General features: G+C 45.8%; 1 protein-coding gene across 8 annotated transcripts in view; it reads right to left on the bottom strand.

The window, feature by feature from the left end:
• Window positions 1–24,866, bottom strand: part of WBP1L (WW domain binding protein 1 like) — a 58,264-nt gene that overhangs the window by 10,322 nt on the left and 23,076 nt on the right. For 5 of the 8 annotated variants that reach the window (XM_083844813.1, XM_083844814.1, XM_083844816.1 and 2 more), the window contains one exon: window positions 4,594–4,696. In XM_083844813.1, the coding sequence (XP_083700939.1) occupies window positions 4,594–4,696 (103 nt within the window). Of the gene's footprint in view, window positions 1–4,593; window positions 4,697–11,506; window positions 12,789–13,994; window positions 14,244–24,866 lie in introns of those variants that run through there. The other 3 variants (XM_083844815.1, XM_083844820.1, XM_083844818.1) reach the window with 3 other exon arrangements.

Genomic DNA, 24,866 nt, shown 5'->3' with positions numbered 1-24,866 from the left:
CACTAACCCCATTTATCTGTTTCCACATAGTTGTGACATCTGTTTTGTTTGCTAGGCTTCATAACAGCAGGGTCATCGCTGAAGCATCAGCTGAGGAGTAACAGCAGCCAGAATTCAGTTTCATACACCTGAGTTAAAGAGAAAGCAAGCACAGCCATGCAGGAGGCTGCGAGAAAGGCAAGGAACAGGGCAAATCCCTCTCCAAAAAAAGGACTTGGTTAAACTGAAGGATAAGATAACGCGGGGTGAGAAAGAAAACATGGGACTGACGTGTTATTTGACTGAGGGCTTTGGAGACTGCAGCAAAGTCTTTGGAAATGAATTCCTGTTATAAAGCTGACCTGGAACATGTACGTGTTACAGCAGTTGCTAGAGCTTTAGCAACTAACCGGATTCCTGCCAAAATTTTCTGGCAGCACGTTTTTTGGGGAAAAGAACTGTCTAGAGATTCCAAAGGGAAGCGTGCAGAGATGAGCAAAACGTTCAAAATCAGCAAAAACATCTACTGTGCTGCCTGCAAACAGATTTTTTCCCGTACAACCCTTCCACTAAGGCCCAAATAGTCAAGACTTTTTTTCTTTTCTTTCAGAAACAGAGGGGCTCAGTGTCAATGCTAAGGCAGCCAAAATGAAGCAAAATCTGGTACATCTAACATCTGAATCGCCACTCTTCACCCGTGCTGGTTTGCTGCGCAGTACCTTAATGCTCTGACTTTGAGGGGCTGCAGCTGAGATCGTCTGCGTGCTGTGACCAGCTGCCTGTCTCCATGCTCTGCGATTCCTGAAGCACCGCACACTATTCTTCCAACCGCACCACATAAAATACTTTCTGCAGCTTAGCTGGCTGTGTTCGGTGCCTCAGGAACTGTCTAATTTCATGCTGCTCCTCATCAGGGCAAGGGGGAGACAAGGATGGATGTCAGGAGATCTGGACTTGGTTCTCAAAACACATTATAGGCTTAAACTTTGGAAAATCCAGAACTTCTGAGCCTTAATTCTTACCCGACAAAATGCAGGTAACTGCCTTCCTTGATTACTTTCTTTCTTCTAGTTTGAAAAGTGGCATCTGGGAACATTTAAGCAATAAAACACCCATCGAGCCTGGACCAAGGTCAACATCAGAAAACTCCAGCAAATCACAAGCACATCATAACAGACCTGAATCAAAACTGTTAGCAAGCAAAACCCAGTGGCTGCTGCTGTTCTCTCACAACCTCCCCCTTGAGTACTGTGACCTCTCTGGGGAGCCCAAGGAAATTGTTAGGCTAAAACATGCAACCAGCTCAGCCACCATCCATCCAGACAGCTTCCCCTACGTGGGGAGATGCAACAGTGAAGCTCCTTCTCCCCTCCTGCTTTTCAAAATCCTACTCCATAAAAATTAAGAGACATACTGCCATATCCCCCCCTCTCCCCCCACGTTAACAGCTAGCAACCCTCAGCTAAGAACTAATTGAACCTTTATATAGCTATGAGACCTATATATATATATAAACCTGGATATAGTTTTATTATTTGGCAACATGGCACTATATTTTTTTTTTAATAAGAGATGGGTGGGGAATCTGAACCAAGCTGTTGTCTAATTTTAAACACAGGCTGTCCACCTGCTTGGCATATCATGTTCTCCATTCCTCCACTCCACCCCTTAACAAAATAATACCTTGATTTTGCATCCCATTCCATTACCCTCAAGGACTGGTTTATAATTACCGTAACCTTACTTGCTGTCTAGAAATGTTGAGGTCAGCCATTTTCAAAGACAAACTTCCCTCAAATTCTTAAATGGGGGAAAACGATCCTTTTTATGGGAAATCCTCCAAGTGGCCACAAGACAGGCTCACATTTCAAAAGGCATATCCAACAAAGACAGACCAGCTTTCTTTTCCATTTCAAATGCCACCCTCCTCTGCTTCTTGTCCCCACTAAGCTGTGGTGGTAAAAAAAATCCAGCATTTAATTCAACAGGACAAGGAAGAAGGCCAGTTTTCAGGCACACAGTAGTCCTGGTGGTCAGAGAAGTTTCTGGGAAGAGTAGAAACTTCTGAGAAGTTACTCCAGTACATGCATACATTGGTTAAAGTCAAATCATAAAAGAAGCATGAAGCCATACTGAAAAGTTCCAATTTAACTGTTCATTAACAAAAATTTATTATTAACCTTTAAAAAGCTAATCTATTCCCTAGCGAGTAAAGCTGTTGCTCGCCACATCATCAGTTCACTCCTGTTAGTGAGCCTATTTACATAAATTATCGCCTCTGTTCACCTTAAAGGTCTTACGGGTGCCTCAGCACACATACATACCGAAGATATTCAACAGTCCGTGGAGCAGCAGAGCAGTTCTGCAGCTGTGGTCGCACGCTCTAGAACATGAGTTTTCATTTAAAAGGACATGCTCCCGCCCGCACCTCCACCCCCCATCCCAGAAACCTCCTTCTAGCACACATAATGGCAAAGCAAGCTTTGAAAACATTAACCAACTGTAAATCAATGCTGGGCATTTGCCCAAATTTGCAGAAAGCCTGCAAGAATAGGTCTCGAGTTTGCACTGTTCCCTTCATCTCCGTGCGGTATATGATGCTCTTCACTACGCAGGAGGAATGTGAATCTCAACGCAGAAACCCACTTCCCCCGAGGAACCATTCATCAGCGTGTGCCATTAATATGTTTACTCCACGCTCTCAAAGCGACTCGTGTGCTTGCCCTAGAGAGCAGCTCGAAATGTTCTCCTCCCCTGTAATAAAATCTGTTTTTATCTTCCAAGACCTTCCATGATGCAGCCAGGCACTGCCAAATCTAGAAGTCCGTGCCATGCAGTTACAGTTAAAAGCAAAATCATTTCATTAAAATGGCAGGGGGCTATTGTTCTGACTCTATTGTTTGCGTGCAATTCAATTAAGCCTCTTTCAAGGCGTCCATGGGAGAAACATGGTGACTGCAGCAAGCATCAGTGTGCAGCTGTACTCCATGCTGTTGCTCAATTTAGATCCTGTTTGCCACAGAGCATGTAAGCCCCTGGATACATGCCTCTTCCTCTGCATTCCCACCCACACAACCCCAAAGCAGGGCCTGACCTTCCCCGCTCTGCTTTCTCCATGCATCCCCATTTGGTCCGAACAAATTCCAGCCGTCCGCCCTGCCGGCTGCTCTGAGCCTGATGCTCCGAGGAGGCCGCACGTTTGGGCCTGCACCTCGGCCTGCTCGTGTCCCCGGAGCTACCCGCCCTGTCCTGAATAGTTTCTGCTGCTGTTTGGAGACTTCTGAAGTCCCCAAAAGGCCCACAACACGTTCAACTCGTACCACTTGCGCTGACACAGCCAGGTACTACAGGCCTGATGCCTAATGCCTTCTCAAGGAGTCCCTTAGAGTCCTGTTTAATTTGCAACCACATCCTCCATGCTTCACTGGTTACTCTGGAAAGTAAAAGTGTATTTCCAGACTAAAGGATGAAGCGTCAGCTATTCCTGTCCTTGGATCCAGGTAAAGTGACGCTCTTCGTATGTATAACACATTTCCACACAGACGTTTCTTTGAGAAAGTGAAACTGTCGGCACCACAGAGGGATTAAGTAGATAGCACAGTTACATAAAGCTACAAGATACCGTGGGGTGTGGTAGGAAAATGTCACCAGTCTCTAACGTGAGGGTGCAATGTTCAGAGTTCCACATTTCCAAATTTCTGGAGCACAGATGCCTTCTTAGCTTTGGTTCCTGGCAGTACCACAGCATGTCAAGATCAATGTTCAACCCTTTATGGTTCCTACTCGGGAAAGGAAGACACTGTCAGCCCAGGCGCAACTCAAAGTCCGCCTCTGAACTTCAGCATTTCTTATTTTCCTGTCCCTTCAGCTGCTTTATCAGTCTTTCTGACCTGCTTTGACCTGTCTGCTGCCCTCTAAAGAAACTTGGAAGGTACAATCACTTAACCATTCACTAGAAGCATGGATAATTTTAAATCCCGGATTTCACAAAATTTCCCAGGAGACAACAAAGCCAATGGACAATGAATGTTCCTCACAGCCCACGGTATTCAGCTCCTGGCAGCCCCCAAAATATGCCCAAGACCTCCTCTACCCAAGGAGCTGTACTCCCAACACAGTGCTTCCTTAAGAGAACAGGCGTCCCAGCCCTGCTCCTCGAGAGGACAGCTTTAAAAAGATAAATCAGATGTAAGCTGTCATTCTTGCAAAGAACTAAAACAATAAGATGAAAGACACTGAATTAATTCCGCTTGAGTGTGTCAAGCTCAAGAGTTGTGCATGTTGGCATTGTCCCTCAAGTGTGGTTTCTCACTCACATACAATGCTATTTTGAGTACCCTCAGTACTGCCCAAACCAGAAACAAGACCAAACAACAAATTTCCAGTCATGAATGTGGTAAGACAGCCCATTACTCCTCAAAAAGCAGGCAGTGCCCATTGTAACAACAATATTTCCCTCACTGTATCAGGTCAACTCCGGATTGCGTTGCAGCTAAATGCAATGGCAATGCATGACAAGGGCTGAATACAACACCCCACGAGACACAAGCCAGACCTGTAGTATGACAGCCATGCAGATTAAGAAGGGAAACCATACAAAACAGAAGGACTTACACCAGAGTTCATAGTAGTAGTTGCAACACTGGGATTGTCCACAACAGTGTCCCGTTTCACATATGTAACTTTGATTGTTGACACCCATGCAGGTTTCCTTGTCCTAAAATTAAACAGACACACTTTTAAGATGTTTTGTCAGTATCTTCTGTAAATGTAGTCTTTTTTTTACCCAACAATCTGCAAGCAATTTAAGATTCACAAGTTATGGTCTTGGGAAATTTTAAAATACATGAAGAGATTAAAATACAACTAGGGACCACCAAAGAATATATTCCATAAATGACAGTTTTGAAGAAATCCCCATATCTCCAAACTCGTGAGTTACATTGCTTTAGCACCTAGACAGCGCTGCTTTCTTATCATCCCTTTCCTTTTCCATTAAAAGTTATCATGTTTTGGGAGCCAGGCATTCTCTTAAAGACGAGATATCATTTGTTTCACATTTTACACAATATCACTGCATTATTGGGGCTGCACGCCAAGTGAAAAAAATGCATTCATAAACAGAACATTATAACTTGAGAAAAGACTGCTTGGATTCATTTAGATCTCAGTGATAATTACAGTATGTTCCTGCAAGATTCCAATCTAAAATGATTCCTTCATAATTAGCCATGTGCTTTATATAAGATCAGCATTCCTGTAAAACTTCTTCCTGGAACAGTGAAGTAGTCCAGGAGCAGAGCCAAATCAGCTGTACTGTATCACCCAGCAGGTCCTCGGGACACTTAAGATGGAAAAGGCGGCTGGTGTGAAGTCTCAGTCCCCCCCAGGAGTCCATGGTTTCCTGCTAGTCTGAAAACATGGGTGGGACAACGTACAGAACATGAGAAAACAGAAGTCTTTTACAGGCTGTGGTGTGTACGTCTCTAAGAGGTGTTGGGGCAACCTGGAAGCTAGAAGGCAGTGCACCAGCTCTTAGAAAACAAACAGACCTTAATAAAAGACACTGATGATGCAAGCAAACCTGGAACAAAGTCTAAAATTATCACTTTCTTTCACTTAAAATTTCTTATTAATAATGCAAAGAAAGCATGGGAAAGTTTATACTAAAGATGTGTTGAAATAAATCATTTAAGTACCATCTTTCAAATAAAAGAGAAAAAAAAAACAACCAGCTAGGATGAGCAGCAAACCCAAGGAGCAGGCTCTAAGACTGTGCATCTGTGGGTCCCAACGCCTGCTGAACTGCACTGTTTCTGTATTGTAAGTGCAACACAGCCCCACTTCGCATAAACCTCTACAATAGTCACCACATGTGCAAAACATGAAGTCCCATTCAAACTATGGATCAGCCCACTGAACAAGTGGTGAAAGGCAGCAGTTTCAGTGCAGAAGAGTCCCACACTAAGTTCAGGCAAAATTAATCTACAAAGATGAGCCAGAAGTGCAGGTTGAGTCTAAAACCAGAATTTGTTCAAATTTCATAACCAAAATGACTACAGCTTTGTGACGTCTGTGACAAAAATGACTTTTGGAAAGGCTTTGATATTGTGTGGACACAGCTTAGCAAACATGACTCTGCCTAAGATAAACCACTTCCCCTTCTGCTACAGGCACCACGAGGTTCCCAAAAGCCTCTAAAGATCATCAATGGGCTACCCTACAACTCACCGCAGACACACCAAGGTGGTACCTGCTTCCCATTTCCAGGAGAACACCACTTTGCTGGACAAAACGGCCAAATTGCTTTGCTGTACGTAGCTAAAGCAAACATTTCATATTCTCATCTTAAAACACCGCACATCAACAGTAGAAACAACATTTTCCTATAGACTAAGGAGCAGTTTTCCATCTGTAATTACAGTGTCTGATAGCAACTTTTAGCAGACGCTGCTGAGCTAGCACAGCATTTTCTGCTTCAGGAACACTGCTCATTCCAAAAACTGTAATTTGCATCAGGAAAAGAGCTAGAAACAGGACACATCTCTTCTCTCATCTGTTCTTATTAGTTTATTTACACTTTTCCTCACTTTTGTTGGCTTTGCAGAGTTAAAGCAACTGATGAACAGGATAGATTTTGGCTCTCACATCAACAGAATTGAGAAATTAAGATCCCATTGCAAAATTGCAATCCTGTTGATAACGCACAAGCCAAAAAGTCACCAGCTGAGGTCTGCGGTTGTGACATAAGAAGATCAATGTGACATCTTGAACTAGCAAACGAGTCACGTGGAGCTGGTGAAAGAACAGAGTCCCACAGTGCCATTTCAGGATCTCCTCCGCATCACAACACTGATCTGTCCTTGACCACCTGTGTTTATTCCTCCCCAAAATTTGTTCCATTCAGCGTTGCCTGCTCCAAAAGGAAAGCAACAAGGAACACATTGGTCTTTTGGCAGCAGTAACCTATATCAGCTTCAACATTGCTATATTCTTCCTGCTTCAGAGCCTGCAGCAGTCCTGGTTTCATAGGCTCTCCTCTGCTTTTGGAGATCCAGTCTCAAGCAACATCCTGTTTTCCCATCTGAATTAAAATTCAAGACTGTGGTAAACGCACTGTCTGGAGCTTCTCTAACACGCAAGCACCTGTACCTTTGAACAGGCTCGCAGTTTGCTCTCAGCACATGCAGTTCAGAAAGCCCAAGTTGTAAAAGCCCTGGTGGTGCAGGGCCACCAGCTTTGCTCCTCAAATCCCAGGCAGGATGCAGGACTGGATGCCCTGTGCCAAGCGTAGCAGTTGGGATGGGAAGCTCCTCTCGGTGCAGCCCTCTGCCAGCCTGTCCACCAACAGGTTCTGGGAATGTGGAGCCGTCAGACCCCGTTCCACGTGTCAGACCCGGAGCTGTCACCCTTGTTTCCAAATAGTTTCACAGAATCAAGGAATAATTTAGTTTGGAAAAAATCCCAGCAGATCATGTGGTCCAAGCCCTGGCTCAGAGCACAGCTACCTCCAATGTGAGGTTACTCAGCTCAGCATGGGGAAAAAGATAAAAGGTAAAGGCACCCAAACGTCAGGAAAAGCCTACCAGACAAAAATTCCAACACGAGGAGAGCACCGCTTTGGGTTGCATTACAAGTGTCTCCTTCCCTCTTCCCCTCTGAGGTCAAGAGCCATTTCTGCAAAAAACGGAGCCACTGTACATTTCTGTCCACTGTTTCACAAGCCAAGGAAGAGGTTATGCACGCCCAGGCCATGATACAGGATGCACCATTTTTTGTTAGGAAATTTCTACTTTCTGCCGAGCACTTTGATTAGGCTTCAATTTCTAATTAAATCCTATCCTGCATACTTCTTATCAGTGTAAGATTATTTTTACTTCCTTCTTCCATTCATTCTTTGCATCATATGCTGCCAAACTAACTACTTAAGACATATCAGCAGTGTACTTATCTACAGTCTAAATGTCTCCTGGAAACAATATCACAAAGGTTTGTGCTTCCTCTTTCACACCAACAGCCACAGACAAGGCACAAGATTGAAACAGTAGTATTATAGATAAGAAATATATATACGGGAAAGAAAAATAGAAGCAAAGTTGGAACATTCGCATTTTATTGACCTGCCTTCATCTCTAGTTCCCACCTAACAGCACTTTTAATGATCATTTTAAGTCACTCTTAGCAGCACGGAGTTTGTATTGAAGTACCACAAAGAGGTTTTGTTGTTGTTGTTTTTTTAGGGTAATCTTAGGAAAACAACAGAGGGGGAGGGTTTCTTCCCGAAAGTGTTTTCTTCCCCAATAGCCAGTGGCTATTGCATTCCAACGCAGGCTTCCCTGCAGAAGGACAGCCTTGTTTTCTGGCTGTCCAGGCAAGCACATCCCTCCCCGCCAGCCTTTGTTGGGCTAACTGCAGACGCCTCCAGACAGGATTACTAAGCAGCTCTACCCGGGTCTGTTCTCAGAGAGTGTTCAGCTCCATTAGAGCAGAGTATTCCTGTTTCACAACTAAGAGGCCCGAACACGCCATCCGTTATCTCCCTCCTGCAAAGCCTTGGAGATTTCCAGCTCATTTCAAGGAGCTGGCTTTGTCCTGTAAAGCAGCACGTACTCTGGGCTCCATGTACATCGCTGCCTCCTTGGCATTAACGCAAGAGCTGACAGATCTGGGAAACTGGAATCACTGGATCCCCCATGCACACTCAAAGGCAAGAGCTTTCACGAGATGGCTCTGCAGTCCCAGAGGCCGTTTCATCTCCCCCTCCAATCTAACAGAGGCCACTTGTTACATCTAAAGCAGGCTCACTCTAAAGAAACTCATTGAGATGTGAAGACCTCATCTTGCTGTGTTTAGAGAGTCTTAGTACTCTAGATGTGTTTTCCTTACTCTAGATTAGTTTTCCCTTGTCATATACAAATTTTGTAAAGCAGCTTCATTTGGATACAAAAAAAAAAAGATGTGTTTTTGCTTGTTTTTTGTTGTTGATACATTGGCATTTGTGATAAACCCACAACCATGCTGGCAACTCTGCCAGCAGCACACTTTTGCTGTCAAGTGCTTTTACAAATAATCCTTAAAATATCCAGCAGTGGTGGGTATAAGAGAACTCAAGGCAGTGGCATATGTTGTCAAGCCTAAAGCTACAGCTAACGCTAACGTCAGTGCCAGGGAAAAAAGCCAGTTACTTTCTGCACCTTCCAGTTTAGTATTGGACCTCTGCTGGAGGTCTACGTGACAAACTAAAGGTCAAAATGTGGGGCACCATCATGACGGGAGGCATTCGTGGAAGCCTGTATGTTGGCTGAACTGCCCCTCAACGCACGGAAGGACGTCATCAGACCTCCTTATCCCACTTTTGTACAGGTTTTCAGAACTAAGTGGTTGGGTTTAATGGCCATAGCTGTTAGGATTTATTGCCTCTGAAGCCAATATAGGAAATGGAGGGAAAGAAGAACTGACTGACAATGAAGTATTATTACAATAAAAGGATCGAGAAACTTCAAAATGCACTTTTCTACTTTCAAAAACCAGCAGTTAACCTGGTAATGCTGTTGCTATGTCAAAAAGGAGAAAGATGAAGATGAGCAGATTCCAGACCAGCGTGGCTATTTTCCAAGCTGAAAATTAATACGTGCAACTGCAGCAACAAACACCGCAGCCCACGCTCACAAGTGCATAGTTGGCAGTGAACCACCTACAAAAGATGACTCCTCAGCTGGCACTAACCAGGTAACTCAAACCAGTAGTGGCTGATACTGCTGAGATCTAATAACCTTTTTAGCTTTTTGCTCTGTCTCTTCTTTCCAGAGAAATCCGGCCTCCGTTACCTTAAATATGAGCACCTTGCATGTGCATGGCCTGCGTGTGTCACTCAGCCTGGCAGAGCATCCATCCATCCCAGCCCCGGTAACATCCAGACACCCTGGAAAATACTTTGAAAAGCAACTTGCATTTGCTGGCAGCAGGCTGCATGCTATTGCTCTCTTCAATAGGATAGCCAGATTTTTAGACCTACTCTGATACCCTGCTCTCTCCAAGCTTCAATACAGCGTTTGTACAGCACTACACAGCAAATTACTATTTGGACTGAAAGAGGTGAGGATTAATAATGGAGTGCCATGGGTGAGTAAAGAACAGAGTAGCAGGCCTACAAACAGTGGGACGTGGTGAAAAGACCAGCAGCGGGAAGGAGACAGACTGCCAGGCTGGCATCTGCCCGAGGGCAAGGTGCTGCTGGATTTAACAGGATTCAGGCTCAACCTCTGACCGCTCTGGTTTCATGGCTCCCACAGGGGACTTTGGTAGTAAGCATCTATTTAAAAACAAAGTCCTGACCTAGTTATGTCACTAATCTCACTACTCACAGGCAGCAGACCCTTGCTTTCAGTACCTAGCTGCACCCACAACAACCAAGCAGGATGGATTCAAACATGCGACACCATCTTAGCATGTAAAACCTAGGTATTTTTTAGTAACTCACAATCACTATTTGAACCATATAAATTCTTTAAGCACACAAAGTAACAAAATGGAAGCGACTACCAGTATCTTAAATACGTGTGTTAGAAACAGCAGGAAAAAATAATTTGATACAGCTGAGGTGCCACTTGGCTTTTTACTCAAGTTCACGTATCAGACTACCACTAGTGTTTGTTAGCCAAGCCCATCGGTGACAGCTCACAAGAAGGCAAACACAGAGCTACTTGAGAAGGTGAGCATCTCTGTCAGATGAGAGACAGAAGTGGGAAGGTTAAAGTCGCTGCTGAAAATATTAGGCCAGAATGCCAAATCTTGTCATAGGGTATACTACAATTCATGGCCAACAGTTACTAACCCATATTTATCTTGGGGAAAAAAAAATAAATCTCCAGGTGCTCTCAAGGTAGGACAGCAGGCGGGATGACAGCAAGGAGTGGTATGGCCTCACTTGAGGCCACACCAGCAGCCCCCCGGCCGCCCCCCTGGCTCTGTGGTCATCACACAGCATCCAAACCCCCCTACGTTTGTTAGTTCCTTGGAACATACACCAGCAGCTATCTAGCCAAGTGCTCTGCCTTTGGTGGGACCAATTGAACGAAAGCACCGAAGTCTGGTGAGGATGAAGTTGGCTTCGATCGCCATGCTTTGCAGGAACCTGGGGGCTCGGCCCCCCAGCACCACAGCGGATAAATTCCTGCCAGCCTGCCTTACGACAGACACCTGGGGCCAAGAAATAAATGAAGCCAGGACACTTATTCCTAAGACACATTACTCAAACTTTGTTTTCCTGAAGGCAAAAAAGAAACATGTTAAATACAAACATCCAAATACCCCAAGTAAAATAAAAGGGGAAGGAATTATGCCTCTGAGCTGTCCTGGGCACAATAAAATCTCCAAAACAGGAATTCTAATCCACGGCATTTATTACTTTGCTAATGCTAGCATCAGGAGAATTATATTTAAATCGCCATGATTAATCAGCCCAGCAGGCCCATCTTCGCCTCCTTTACAGAGGATGCAGAACCTCTGAGGTTTTATTAACCCTTACCTAAGGAACAAATCGGTTATCTGCATCCATTTATCTTGGAGAAATCACCAGCCATCTTCAAAGGAGCACTGCTTCCCCATATGTAACAGGCACACCGGGATACTTCAAAAAGAGCCGGTTTCATTTTTGTTTGTAGCAAGTTTCACTTTCAGACGGCACGAACTGCCGTATTTGCGCTGTATGGGCCACGTGAAAGTGTTTACTTCCTCAACACCTTGCTAGAAGCTTCCCAGCGGCAGCCCCGGCCCTGTCGCGTTAAAGACCCGCTTCCAGGAAATGACGGCCGTGAAGAGGCTGCGCTGCGCTCGGTTGTTTTAAGAACCAAACAGCTGACAACACCAGAAACCTCGAGCAGTTCGAATTAAGAAATAAAAAATGGAAGAGTTAAGAATCCAACATTTCAACCTTCCTTCCCCTTTTTCTTTAATGTTTCCGCAACGAAGCACAGGTGGACGTCTCCAAGCTTCCACCTGAGCAAACTCTCGAAAATGAAAGCCAGGATCCTCCACGGCCACGGTTCCCGGGCCAGGAGCCTTACAGGCACCCCCACATCATGCTGTGGCCAGATGCTGCCGGCAGGCGAGGGCTGGACGCGGTGGGCAGTCGCGGATCCCACCGCACCATGCAGCTCCCAGGAGGACGCCCGCTCGGCTCCGTGCGCGTGGACGGGCGTCAGGGAGCAGCACCCCTAGCGCTGAGCAGGGAAACGGGAAGAAAGGCAGCCCGGACACCCAAGTGTTTACAGTCCGAGGGCAAACACAAGAGACAATAGAGGCGGATGCGTGACGAGATGTTCCTGAATTCCTCCCACGCTTTTAATTAAATAGCGCTGTTCGCTAACAACTCTTTTGTTCCCCCTTTTACAAGTGGGAGATTTCTTAATACTATCTGCATGCAGGACACAATCCCAAATACCTTTTTTTTTTTTTTTTTTTTTAAGTCTAGAAATGATTAAAACTAACATTCAAGCAGCTTGTTTCCACCGTATCCTCCATCAGTGGATAAAAATAGTCGAGAGCTTTGCTCAACTGCTCTTGAGGCAACACCTTTTTTTGCTTCCTGTAAATGCCTCTGTATCTATGCTGAAAAGTCACAAGCAGAGAAAAAAGCACCGTCCAGCCCACCGAGATAAACAGACCGTCTCAGTCTGAGCAAGTGAAACAGAAGCACACCTCACTGCTGGTTTTACATCTTATGCAGTACCTCAGTTGTGCCAAACCCCTTTCTAAAACAAAAAGATCCATTCAGAAAAAGAAACTTTAGAGAAAAACATGCCCGTGCAACTCGAACATTAAGCCAGCTGTGCCTCACTGCAAGTTGAGAGTTACCTGAAGTTGTTTAGCTTTTGTGCCCGAATCTCCCTCCTCGGTTCAGTTCCTATGTTTTTAGGGAAAGTCTCTGTGCCCTGAGTGCTAACAAGTGAACTATTATTACAGCTATTGCGTTCAATTACAGAAGGTCATTGTGCTAGAGGTAGTTTCTTACGTAAAAGTGTTTTCAAATCAGCAGGGTGGGGGGAGCTGCATTTCACCAAAACCTGAACTGATAAGGAAAGAGACAGAACTGTTTACTCAGCAGTGTTAAGTCATTTTCCCTTCATTTCTACATGACACAAAGTAGGTAGTTTAAACATGCCACAGCCAGATCTTGAAAGTTTAATGCCACGTTAGAAACTGCAGGCAGCACTCTGATATCATGCGATATCTATTTATTGTGGATTACAGATCCCAGCAGCACTGGAGAGAGTTTACAGTTAAGATTCCCCTACAGACGTGCCTCCCAGACCAAAAAAAGGTTTTGCTCTCGCCGAGCCTTAGAACAAATAGTTGGCACTCTCCTCCAGCAGGGAGCAGCTGGGCAGTTGCTACCGTTTCTCACTCCACTCCCCGTGGCCAGCCATTACATTACCCCAAGTTTCTTGTTCGAGCTGAAATCTCCCAGAAAAAATAGAAAGTCACCAAACTGGGGGGCACGGCAAGTTGCCATTTTCTGTTCGGTGACCTTTGTCAGAGAAGAGAGACAAAAAGAGAAAGAGATACGTGCCTTTTTTTTTTTTTCTTTTAAGTAGAGTTTAATGCTCAAAACACTGCTCCCGCAAGAAAATGGTTCAAAGTTTGGCACCAGTTTTTAGGCACGGTATATAGATAAATTCCATTTTAAGGACTGTGGAAAGTACCCCTAAAAACCAACCAAACAACACCAGCACAGGAGCACGACACAAAGAGAAACCCTGCCGGCAGTCCTACCCCACCACAGCCAAAACAAGAGTTTCTTTCCTCAAACGGCAGCTTCGCTCCTTCCTCGCTCACCAGAAAGCAGCCCTCCCGCAACCGCGCTCCCCAGTCAAATGCCACGGGTGGGGAAGTGCCCTGTGGAGGGTTCTGCTCTGGGACAACTGGAAATCATTTCCTTATGCGAGGAGGGGGGATAAAATAAAAGCGAGTCACGTCCTCGAGCAAGCAGCGCCCACCGCACCGAAGCCGGTTACCTGTCTGAGACCCAAGAGGAAAGGCATTCTGCAGGCTCATCCTCTGCACCCGTGCATGGGAACGCAGGAATTTAAAGCCCCACAGCAAGCATTTCCTCATCTGCTGCGGGAGCCCGCGCCTCCGATCCTATTTAAACCAGGGCTTCCTCGGCTGGGAATGCTATGTAAACAGGGTCCTGGGACACGGCACGCACTCTGGCTCCCCCTCCTCCTCCTCCCACTCCCCGTGACATATCTCAGACGCAGCCGAGCCGGGGTGTTTGCAAGAGGGAAATGACATCAGGTCGGGCACTTCTGAAAAAAAAAAAAAAAAAAACAACAGCAGAAATGAAAAAAAAAGCCAAAACTTTAAGGCAGCTGCCGGTTACCGCCAGGCAGCTCGCCGCGCACAGAAGCGGCGCTGCCGGTGCGGGACGCTGGCAGCGAGCAGTGGCTGAGCAGGGGCCGCTGCTCCCCGCTAGCTGGATGCTGCGAGCGGAGGAAAAGCTATTAAAATCGTCGGCGAGAGCCAACAGGTCCTCGGCGATGATTAAATCTCCCGAAGCAAAAATAGCTCTCTCTTCAAAAATAGATTAAACGCCCGAATTCGCTGCTGCTTGCTGCACGGCGAGGCGAGCAGGCAGCGGGTTTTATCTGAGCATCTCCAGGTGCTGGGGACCTGGATGGAGGTTCACGGACCCAACGCACTGCCCTGCACGCTGCTGCCACCGCGCCTGTGCTTTTTCCTGAGCAACTCTTGCAGCACTGCTCACCTCGGCCCCTCCAGATAACAGCAAAAGGCTGCTAAAAGCACGAGCAGCAGTTCCCTTGCTTTCGGCAGGGCCAGGATTGGGCTCCTACAAAAAGTCCTACAGTGTAAGACAGGTGACGGGAAGACATCTTAATCCCCCTCTCCCCAGGGAAAACACGACCGGCCCCGACGGATGGTTTCCAATTCTACTCGAGCTCATTTCACATTTTCGTGCCAAGGGGCAATTAAGCCTTATAAACAAATTCATCATCTGGTGCACAGGATGGCATTTCTTGTTTGTCCTCTCCCAAGCAAGGAGTACAGCAAGTTCCACACCGGGGTAGGAGATGACACTGCAGAAGGTAATCTAAATTTAACTCCTTTTCCTACCTACACTTTGAAAGTTCAGCAACCTCTTTTTTTCGTGCTTCTCTTTAATCAGCAGCTGTTCTCGTCTGTCCTGTAGGGACCGGGGCACTGCCACCACTCCCATGTGCTGTAGCAGCAACGCCGTGGATGTTTAGCAGAGGGGAAACTCCCCTTGCCATTGGCTGCTTCAACTTTAGGAGCTCAGTACATTAAAATATTTGACAAGGACAAGGAGTGTATTTTTTTTTTTCATAGAGAGTTCGCTGAATCCCTTTTTTAGTAGAAGTTTTAACAATAACTTCAGAGGGAGAGCAAGACAGCAAGAGGCACAAACCACATACGATTCTTACAAATGCTAATTTGCAACAGCAAAAAAAGAAGGAAAAATCAGAACAGAAAATCCCTGAACAACCAGTTTGCAGCAGTGTCAGAGACAGCACCCGTTTTCCACACCAAAACTCAGTGACTGCTGTCACTGCCACCACCTCCCAGCCCTGCCCTGGGTTGTTTCCCAAACGAGGACCCCATGGTGGGGGGACCCCTACAAAATCAGGCTGCAAGGCTGTAATAATTATTACCTATTTTTACGCCAGTTTAAAGCTACCATATAAACCTGCTGTCGAAGGCGAGCACGTCTCTGTTTTTCCTAAGAGAAAATAGGCACGTAAGTAATTTCCTGAAGGACACAAAACATCAGCATTAACTATCACCAGGCAATGGGATTTTCCAGCTTTTGTGCTTCTGGATCAAACAAACTCTCAACCTTTGCTTTTCCAATTCTATGGACAAACACCGATGATATAAAAGGGCAGCTTTCTGTTTTAGTAATCTGTTCTGTGGCCTCATGCTGGCCTTTGAAATATCCGATTTTGGCTGCTGCTAGACAGAGCCCTGGACTAGACAGATCTCAGGGCTGAGCCAGTGCAGCCATTTGTGAATCCCTACTGTCAGAAGGGATCTAACTTTAACAACCTGCCTCTCCTCCAGCACGTACTCAAAAAGCAAAGCTTCATTCCAGATCTAAGACAGGTCGTGAGGGACTATCAAAGGCAGTAACTTAGTGGAAAAGCCAAAACATCCTGATTTGTGTGTGAATTCAGTGATTCTGAAAAAAACTGACACAAAAAATGCGGTTTGCAAATAGGCATTGCCACATCTGACTGCAGCAGCCACCCTCCCTACAAGTCCCTGACTGACAGTAGCCAGCGATGTGCTCCACAAAATCTGCGGTAGGTGACTATGGAAAAAGCCCTGGAGAGAAATAAAAAGCAAAACAAAACAAATCCTCCCCAGCCCCAATAGCTGCACAAGTTAGCTCATACCCTTTTGATATCCTAATCAACCCAGTCTTTTCAAAACACTCAGGTTCTTCTAATCTTTGCAATTGTTTTGGATATTTCAAATAGTACCATTTTAACCCCCACCTTTTTTTTTTTTAAATCCAGGAGTCCTAGCTCCAATGGCAATGAGTTTCATAGACAGTGGTTATAAACAAATAGTTCCTTTCATCAGTAGTGAATTCACCACCTTCTAATTTGACTTTCATATTATTACCAGGTGGGAACAGAAGTCCCCATCCATCTCCTCACCCATTCATTAGTCTGTACCTGTTAGCTATCTTCTTGTAAGAGATATCCATCTTCCTAGTCCTCTTAGTGTAAAATCTTTTCCCAAAGCCTTCAGCTGTTCATTGCCTGTTTCCAAAACCCTTCTAATTTTCTATTGCCCTCTGCTTAGGAGCAAGCAGAGCTGAAATAATTGTTAATTTAATGAGAGCAGCAGCAGCTTTAAATCAGGCTCAGCATGGGTTTCACTTCCTTTACGTGAAACTGGAGTTTAACATCTGCAGGGCCGTATCTATGATGTCTTGTGTAACTATCCAAGACGTGAGGAACAGAGCAAACAAGTTCTCCTCTGTAAATAAATCACTTGAGAGCTCTGAAAAATCAGGGCTAAAGTCAGGATAGATTACGGGATCAACATTATTTTGAATATCTGCTTGTTTAGGCAGCCACCAACCCTCCTTTTTCAGCATGATCCCACTGCAGGTTAGAGGTGAGCAAGTTCTTATTTTTGTGGGTTTTTTTCCGAAGCAGAGGGAATAAAGACCCCTTGCTTTATCTGACAGTAGTTCTGCTCTCCTGAATATGCCATCTGCACCAGACACAATGTGCAAAGGACGCTGCTCGACAATTTCACAAGCCCAGCACAGCCTGTGCCTTGTGATCTCAGATATTAGCATGCTACCGAAGCAGACGATGGAATTTGTTTGGCCCATTTTAGAGCTGCTCTGATGTTTGATGGGACAGGCTCATGAGTGGGTTTAGTAACCCAGCAAGATCCAATCCCCATTTTGATACCCCCGAGGAGACAGCTTGACCTTTAGATGATCCAGATATGACAACATGATTGGAACAAAAATGAAGCTGTGCAGCTCAAATCTGTCAGGCCTGAAGCACAATGCTAGTCTCAGTGGCTCCATTATTGGAGTCCTAGGCAGGAACAGGTTTTGAACAGTAAATATGAGTGGTCTGTAATATCCCCATAAACTGCAATACCATTGTTCTGGAAAAAAAGAACAGTGCAGCTATATATATATACAGGTTAACCATAAAGTCAGAACAACTGTTATCTAAGAAGTCCTCCATTTACCCCAGGACGCTGTTATTTTCACGTTGGTAACAGGAGCATCCCTTGAGCATCAGCTATCCATTTTCATTAGTCAGCCCATAGCCTTGGGTGCTAGAACCGAGACTACACAGATCTGTCAGGCACAAACAAAATGTGAAAGGAGCAACCTGAGCGGGGGTGACTTTATCTTTGCCTGTCCTGAAGATGGCTTTGCAAGTAAAGAAAAAAGATAAAGATATAGAAAGGCATAAAAGCAGATCCCTGCTTCTCTTACGGTACGACATCATCCAGGAACAACCAAGCTCCATCTGCCCTGACAGAACATACTCTAATGGGGTTTGTTTGCTAGCAAAAATGGCATAAGATGTTTGGAAACCATCCATGCTGGGTCCGCAGTGCAATGCCTACACACCATTCCTGGTTGACCACCTGCCTGCCAAGCCTGCCTACTTGTTGCCGACTCCTGAAAAGCAGAGGGCCCCTTACCCACCCTGACAGCACCAGAACAAGAACACAACTTTCCAGCACCAGGAGCAGATGCAGTGGGTTCTTGTAACGTGCAGCACTGGTGCTGCCTACACACATCATCATCAAGAAATTCCAGAGGAACAGGCCAGTCTGATAATTCCTCAGTACCTAGAGGATCTTCTGTACTGCTTAAGGAATACTAATAAGCCTTTTAGACCCTTTGTGTCTAGTACCACTGGACTATTTCAGAGGTGGTTAAAGCAGGTCCCCCTTTTAGTATGCAGTCAACTACAAAACAAGGACACTGAAGTCACTTGGGTTTAACGTTTCTCAGACCAAAATCCCTTCTTCATTGCTGGAGAGAACAAAGAGTAACTCCAGCAAAAGACATCTTACATGTGGAAAAATGACTTGTGAGCCAGCGCTACAGCCAATCTGCTGTACCTATGAATTTTAATGTGCAATGAAGCACAAGGGCTTGCAGTGGTCCCAGCCTGTCCTTGCGCAGGTCCCCCTTCCCTGCAGCCTGCTGCTGCTTCTGTCAGCTCGGTGGTTTTGAAGCACAAGATGCTTTTGCAGCCAACTCAGTCTAGATAAGCAAATGGGGACTGCATTTCAACCTCACTGCTGTCACCTGTGCTTTGTCTCCAAGTAACTGGTTAACCAGGGAGGTAGAGACTGAGCACTTCAAAACACGCTCAGTGCTGCGGGGAACCCCAGTGCCTACGATTCATGCTCGACTCTGGTCGAATTTTGCACAGCAATTGTCAGCCGAGCAGACAAGTGAAAATACACACCACGTCCTCCACCTGAAAGCCATGCGTGAGCCCTGAACCAAAGGAGGAGGCATTGCATAGGAAACCACCACCCACAGTCACCTGGTATTTTTGCCTGTCCTCCTCTTCAATTTTTGTACGTGGGTGAAGAAATACCAACAGTAAAGCACCTTCCTTTGCATTTTTGTAAAGCAAGCAATCGCTCCTCTGAGGCTGCTTTCTGCAGTAAGCTATCATAAGGACAGATAAGAAAGGGCAAGAGAAGCCCCCTCCAACGCCCACCTGACAGAAGGCCACATCCAGACTGCTCCAGACTCTCCTACCAGCTCTGCCATTCAGCTGATCACAGAATCATTAAGGTTGGAAAAGACCTCCAAGATCATCTGGTCCGACCATTCCCCTACCACCACCGTCACCCACTAAACCACATCCCTAAGCACCACGTCCAACCTTTCCTTAAACACCCCCAGGGACGGTGCCTCCACCACCTCCCTGGGCAACCCGTTCCGATGCCTAACCGCTATTTCTGAGAAGAAATGTCTCCTCATTTCCAACCTGAGCCTCCTCTGCTGCAACTTGAGGCCATTCCCTCTCGTCCTATCGCTAGTTATCTGCGAGAAGAGGCTAACTCCCAGCTTCTATATTCTATATCTATTTTCACCATTTTTTTTTCTAAATTACACTGAATAATTTGGTATTTTAGAAATAGCACACTGGTATTCTGTAATGTCACATCATTTCGAGGAATCATATAGTATGGTAATGCCGCTATTGAAAACAGTTATACACAAAATCCCAGGCCCCTTCTCCAAGACCAAAATAAATTTTGTTAACCGTAGCTTGAAATTTTCAGTACTCGGCGGTGTTGTTTCCCACTGCTTTTTACACAAGGAGGAGAAAACGACAGCCACAGGTCCGGCATGCTTTTCTGCACAGCAGCAGAGAGGTGGCCAAGCCAGCGCAGTGTCTTTTGTAATACAAAAGGCTATTTGCACGATTTTGTGCCACCAGTTTCACCACCCAGGCCTGCTAAAACCCAGAGGCCTTAAAAAGCTTTAAAGGCCTCAGCCCCTGAGGCGGGGGGGACCGGAGAGCTGGAACGGCCCTGTTCAGAGATGACGCCACCTGCGTCAGCGGAGACAGGGCCAGTTCTGCCCCTTCGGCCTTCCCAGCTTTCAGGCACCGATGCCAGGCTTCGGTTTTAGCCTGGAGTGGGTAATGAAGTCACGGGAAAGCCGACTCCTTTCTCAGGGAGGGAGAAGGGGAGGGGTGGGGGGAGATCAGCTGTTAAACATTTGACGGGACTGTCTCAGCGGGGCCAGCGTGCCCGGGGTGGCGCAGGGACACTCGCCAGGCTCCTTGCTTGTTGGCAGCGCAGCTCTTGTTTTCCTCCTGCCCGTGTGTGCAAACAGGACCTTTGGTAACGGATCAAGGGGAGACGATCCGCTCCAGACGGGGCTGAAGGCAAAGGGTGCAGACGGTAACAGGATCCCCCAAACGTGGGATCAAGACGGTGAGCGTCTGCTCTCGTTTTAGAGTCTTGTACCATGCGGGTACCAAAAATACAGCCTGCGTGTGGCCTTTGGTCACATCATCACAGCAGACAGCATTGTCCAAAGCTATCAATGCGTTTGCTTACCAGCACAGCCTTGGAGATGGAGATCTGAAGATGCCCTGCTCTTAGAAGAGCTATTAGTTTTTTTTTTTCCTCCAAACGACAGCAACTTGCTATTTTTAGTGCTCATCTCATATGCCTGCTTGGCATTTCCCTTGGGCCTTACCCTCGTTTCACACCACTGATGCCAGCTCCCACGAAGCATGTTTTTGGTGCCAGAGGGGCTGGTGCCAAGTCTGCCTGTCTTGATGCCAAAATGGCAGCTGGCTTTATTGTTGAGATAGGATTTGCCAAAACTAACGGCACTAGTGCTAGGGTGACTGGCATTGATTTCAAGGTTATTTTCTTCTTTGCTCTTCTATTGCCTCTAGACTTCATGGGATAATACTGCTCCAAATGACCCTCTGGGGTCCTAGGAGATGAATTTTTCATCAGGGTCTAAGGCAATTATGCCAGCAGACAGTCTTAATGCATGAGACTTCAATAAGGAGGATACATACATGCACAGAGCGATTATCTGGGACGCAGCACTGCCACTGCTGGGTCCAGTTACAACAGACACAAGCCCCTTTTCTCCACCTGCAAAGACGTTTAAAATAACCTATCACGAAAACTGAAGATAAGGACGGTTACGTGGCATTTCATCACCACAATACACCTAAGACTGGAGCAGGAGAAGAGAGTCAGGGATCACCCAAATTGTATTACATCCGCATGGGCAGGAAGACAAAACACACCAAGGTCACGGCCTTCTGCCCCTCCTGCTTCTCGCAAGTGCCATTGCAAAGCGCTCAGATAAAATCCAGTCTCACATGAGGGATAGGTGCATTGACATGGGAAACACCCACACGGATGCAACTACATAATTACACGCTGCATCTATTATAAGTGCACAGACGCATATAATTTGACATGATGGCATCCCTTCAAATTAGGAAGTATTTGCATGTTAATCTATGCTATTTTTCTTATTAATATTATAAAAAATTGTTCATAAATGTTGGTGTCAAATGGGCACCTGATTGCATAAAGATGCTCAGGTATTTCTTCAGGCACGGTGCAGTTAGTTAGCTTGACGAAAAGCACAGAAGTGGTTAAATGGCTTTGTCGTGCGAGACTTTGCTGGGATATCTGACATTTCTTCCAGCCTGGTCAGAACTTTCTGAAGTTCGCTGGTCTTTTCTGAGCTCAAGTTTGCATCTTGAACAAATTTAGAAAAGCCCCCAAAATCCCAGCAGTCTTGTTTTCCTCAGCTGGTTTTACAAGAAAGAGGTTCTTTTATTGAGTTCTGAGAATTAAGTTTCTGTTTCCAGCAGAGCACCATTTCTACATGGCTTGCATCCTTCTGTGAAAGGAATGGATTTTCTGGGAAATCCTTTAGGAAAAAGAGGCATCAGCAGCTGCCTTGTTCCCAGCACGCTGCTGGATATTACGGTTCAATAATGTTACACTGCAGAGCAATATTGCATAGGTTATGCTGAGGCAAAGAAATGTCCTCAAACTGCCCTACATATGTGCAGCTAGAGCACTTTTCCACTGTTATCCCTGGACTTTACCCCCCAAAACTCTGCCGCGGCACCTACATCCCCATCGATCGGTGGGTTCTGGGTCACACACAAGCCTGGTTTTGTGGTACACAGCACTTGGTTAAACCATTGTTTTGGGACTTCTTCCTCTTAGAAAATATACGTAGATCCCTATAGGGTACTTCTGATTAGGAGCCTACCAATTAATCCCATGGGTTATGCAGTACTGGAGAGTTTTGCATGCTTTCTGTTACCTAGCAGAAAACTAAATTCATCTGAACTGCTCCGTGCTGGCAGAGGCTCGGAGCTTGTGGTTAAACCCCGGCACAAAGAGCAGGAGAAGTCTTTCCACTTGGTGTGGCCTGACTAGCGAAAAGACAGGAGGGCTAGGTCTCTTCCAAAACAAAGAGCACTAAAGATTGCGTACGTGTATCTTCGTACAACCAAAGCAAAGAATGGAAGGAAACCACAAGTTTAACTATTAAGAAAGCTCAATACCACAAGCATCTGAAAGATCACAGCACAACAGTGTTAAAGGCATCGCTTTTAAATCACTAGACAAAACACTGAGAGTGCTATCAGATCTTAACCTCTTCTGTTAGAAACTTTTTTAAACATGCAACTTCAGGGAAAAACCACTTCAGAAAGCCTCATCTTAAATACATGCTCATCTCCTCCAGCTTGAATTCCTGTGTTGTTAGGAACTCTCTGAGTGCCTGAAGAGAAGCATGAATTCTCATCTCTTTTCTAAAAGGAGGAATAAACAAAAATTGAGGAATAAACAAACCAACACAGTATATATTTAAGTACAGATTCCAGCTGTCAGTGAAACAGCAGGAAATATCAACACCTTCGAGCCTAATCTCTCCCCTGCTGTAGTACCGGTTCTGCTTTGGCTCACACCATTACAAAGAAGACAAGAAAAGCTCCCCAAAAGCCCACATACTTTGTTGCTCTGCCAGCCGCAGTGGAGAGGTTTTGGGATCCCCTCACACATGAAAGCCTTCAGAAAGCATGATCTACACAAAGCAGTGAGCTCGCGGATGTAGGTTTCCAGGTACAAGCTTGGTTCATTCAAGCACACAAGGAAAAAAAAAATAAAAAAATCAATGCCTCCCATCACCAGCTCCTTACTCAGCCATTTTCCTGGCTGTAAAGCGAGGAGTGCGCCAGAAAGTTGCTTGAGATTACAACAACAGGACTCTAAGCACAACTAATTGTTGTGCTTTGTGTGCCTAGCAGTACCGCCACCGGTTACCCACATATTTCCTGCAGCCGCCCCAGGACAGCCCCCGTTACGCAAAGATCAGCGGCTCAGAGGAAGCGATGCCCGCGTGTCGCGTTTCAGCATCGGCCGCGGCATTACGCAGTTTGCACTTCGCTCAAGCATTAAAAGCACTGGTGGCACCCAGAACCGCTGCCAGTTTCTAAATTTCAGTGACATACCTGCAAGCCAGGCAGCTCTGCCATTCCAAGGGCAGACACCTCGCTGTCTTGCTCCCCACCTTCACGGTATCTGCAGCATTTCTCCTTCGGTATATGGACAACGCGCGTTCCCCTTGCATGCATAAGCACGCTTTATTTAATAAAGCTCAATGCCCAATAATTACAAACTCATTTCAGCCTTATCTCAGGAAGAAACGCCGATCAGCATAACCTGCCTTTATGGGTATTATCTTATCCCAATTGCTGTAATTTCCATTAGTGGTTGTTATTCCGCTGGCAGATAACGCGAGCGCTCCCCTGGCTGCAGCGGAGCTGGGGGAGGACAGGGTGACCCGCGCTGCCGTACCTCTTTCACACATTTCCCTGCAGGAAGGTTGCAGGCTGGGGGAAAAGCAAAGGGCGAGTGGATTTCCCCCGCTGAAGTCTGGCTGCCAGGCACACATTTGCTCTAGATCAAAATACCAGTGGCCTCTTACTTTTGCAACCATTGTTTTCTTTCGAATTCTCACGTAGCACAAACTAAACAACCCAGATGTATCTGTGCAAAAAAAAAAATCACAAAAAACAGCCAAACAAAAAAACTAATGGAGATTTTTCTTTTGTAGAAGAACTACAATTGCTAATTGGTACTAATTAGCAGGAGCAGAGTAATGCAAAAAATCTTGAAACAAAACCAACATTAAGTGTCAGAAGACAGTTAATTTCTTCTTCAAAGGTATGTGTCACCCTCATCACCCAGAAAGCTCGAAGACCTGTGGGTGACTGTAGAGCTAAGAAACTCTAAGGCAAGGGAATCTTTTCAGTTTTTAGAATTATTCACTCCCAGCACAGTATCCCTACAACAGTGGTTTTTTTTTTCCCTGAAGCAGGTAATGCGGGGAGCAGGAATTCTGAACATCTCTATTGGAAAACCAGCACCAACCTTCCTTTCCTGGAAGTGAATGAGAAAGTTCCCCAACCTATTTCACTGCAGAGACCAGACCTGCAGTGTGTAAAATCATCCGATCACTGAAAGAAACGTCTTCCAGGCAACAATACATCCCAAAGAGGCATAAAAACAACTCAGGGGGGGGACAGCAACATTTGTGAGCAGGATTTAATTACAATCTGGCCATCAAACTGTCCTCCTTTCAGCACTTGTTCCTTAACACAGGCATCACACGTCAGGGCTGTTCAGAAAGAAAAGATGCAATCCCACAGGCATCGGGCTGGAAAGCCTTCTCAATAAGTCACCCAGTCAATCAAATCGCTCTGGGAAGGGCTCGCTGCACCTAAAGCACCAACATTTGTTAATCCACAACTCAGGAGGCT

This window comes from Anser anser (assembly GCF_964211835.1).
Source record: "Anser anser genome assembly, chromosome: 7".
Taxonomy (NCBI): domain Eukaryota; kingdom Metazoa; phylum Chordata; class Aves; order Anseriformes; family Anatidae; genus Anser; species Anser anser.
The sequence above is the reverse complement of the archived record's forward strand: the minus strand, read 5'-3'. Positions and strand labels throughout refer to the sequence as shown.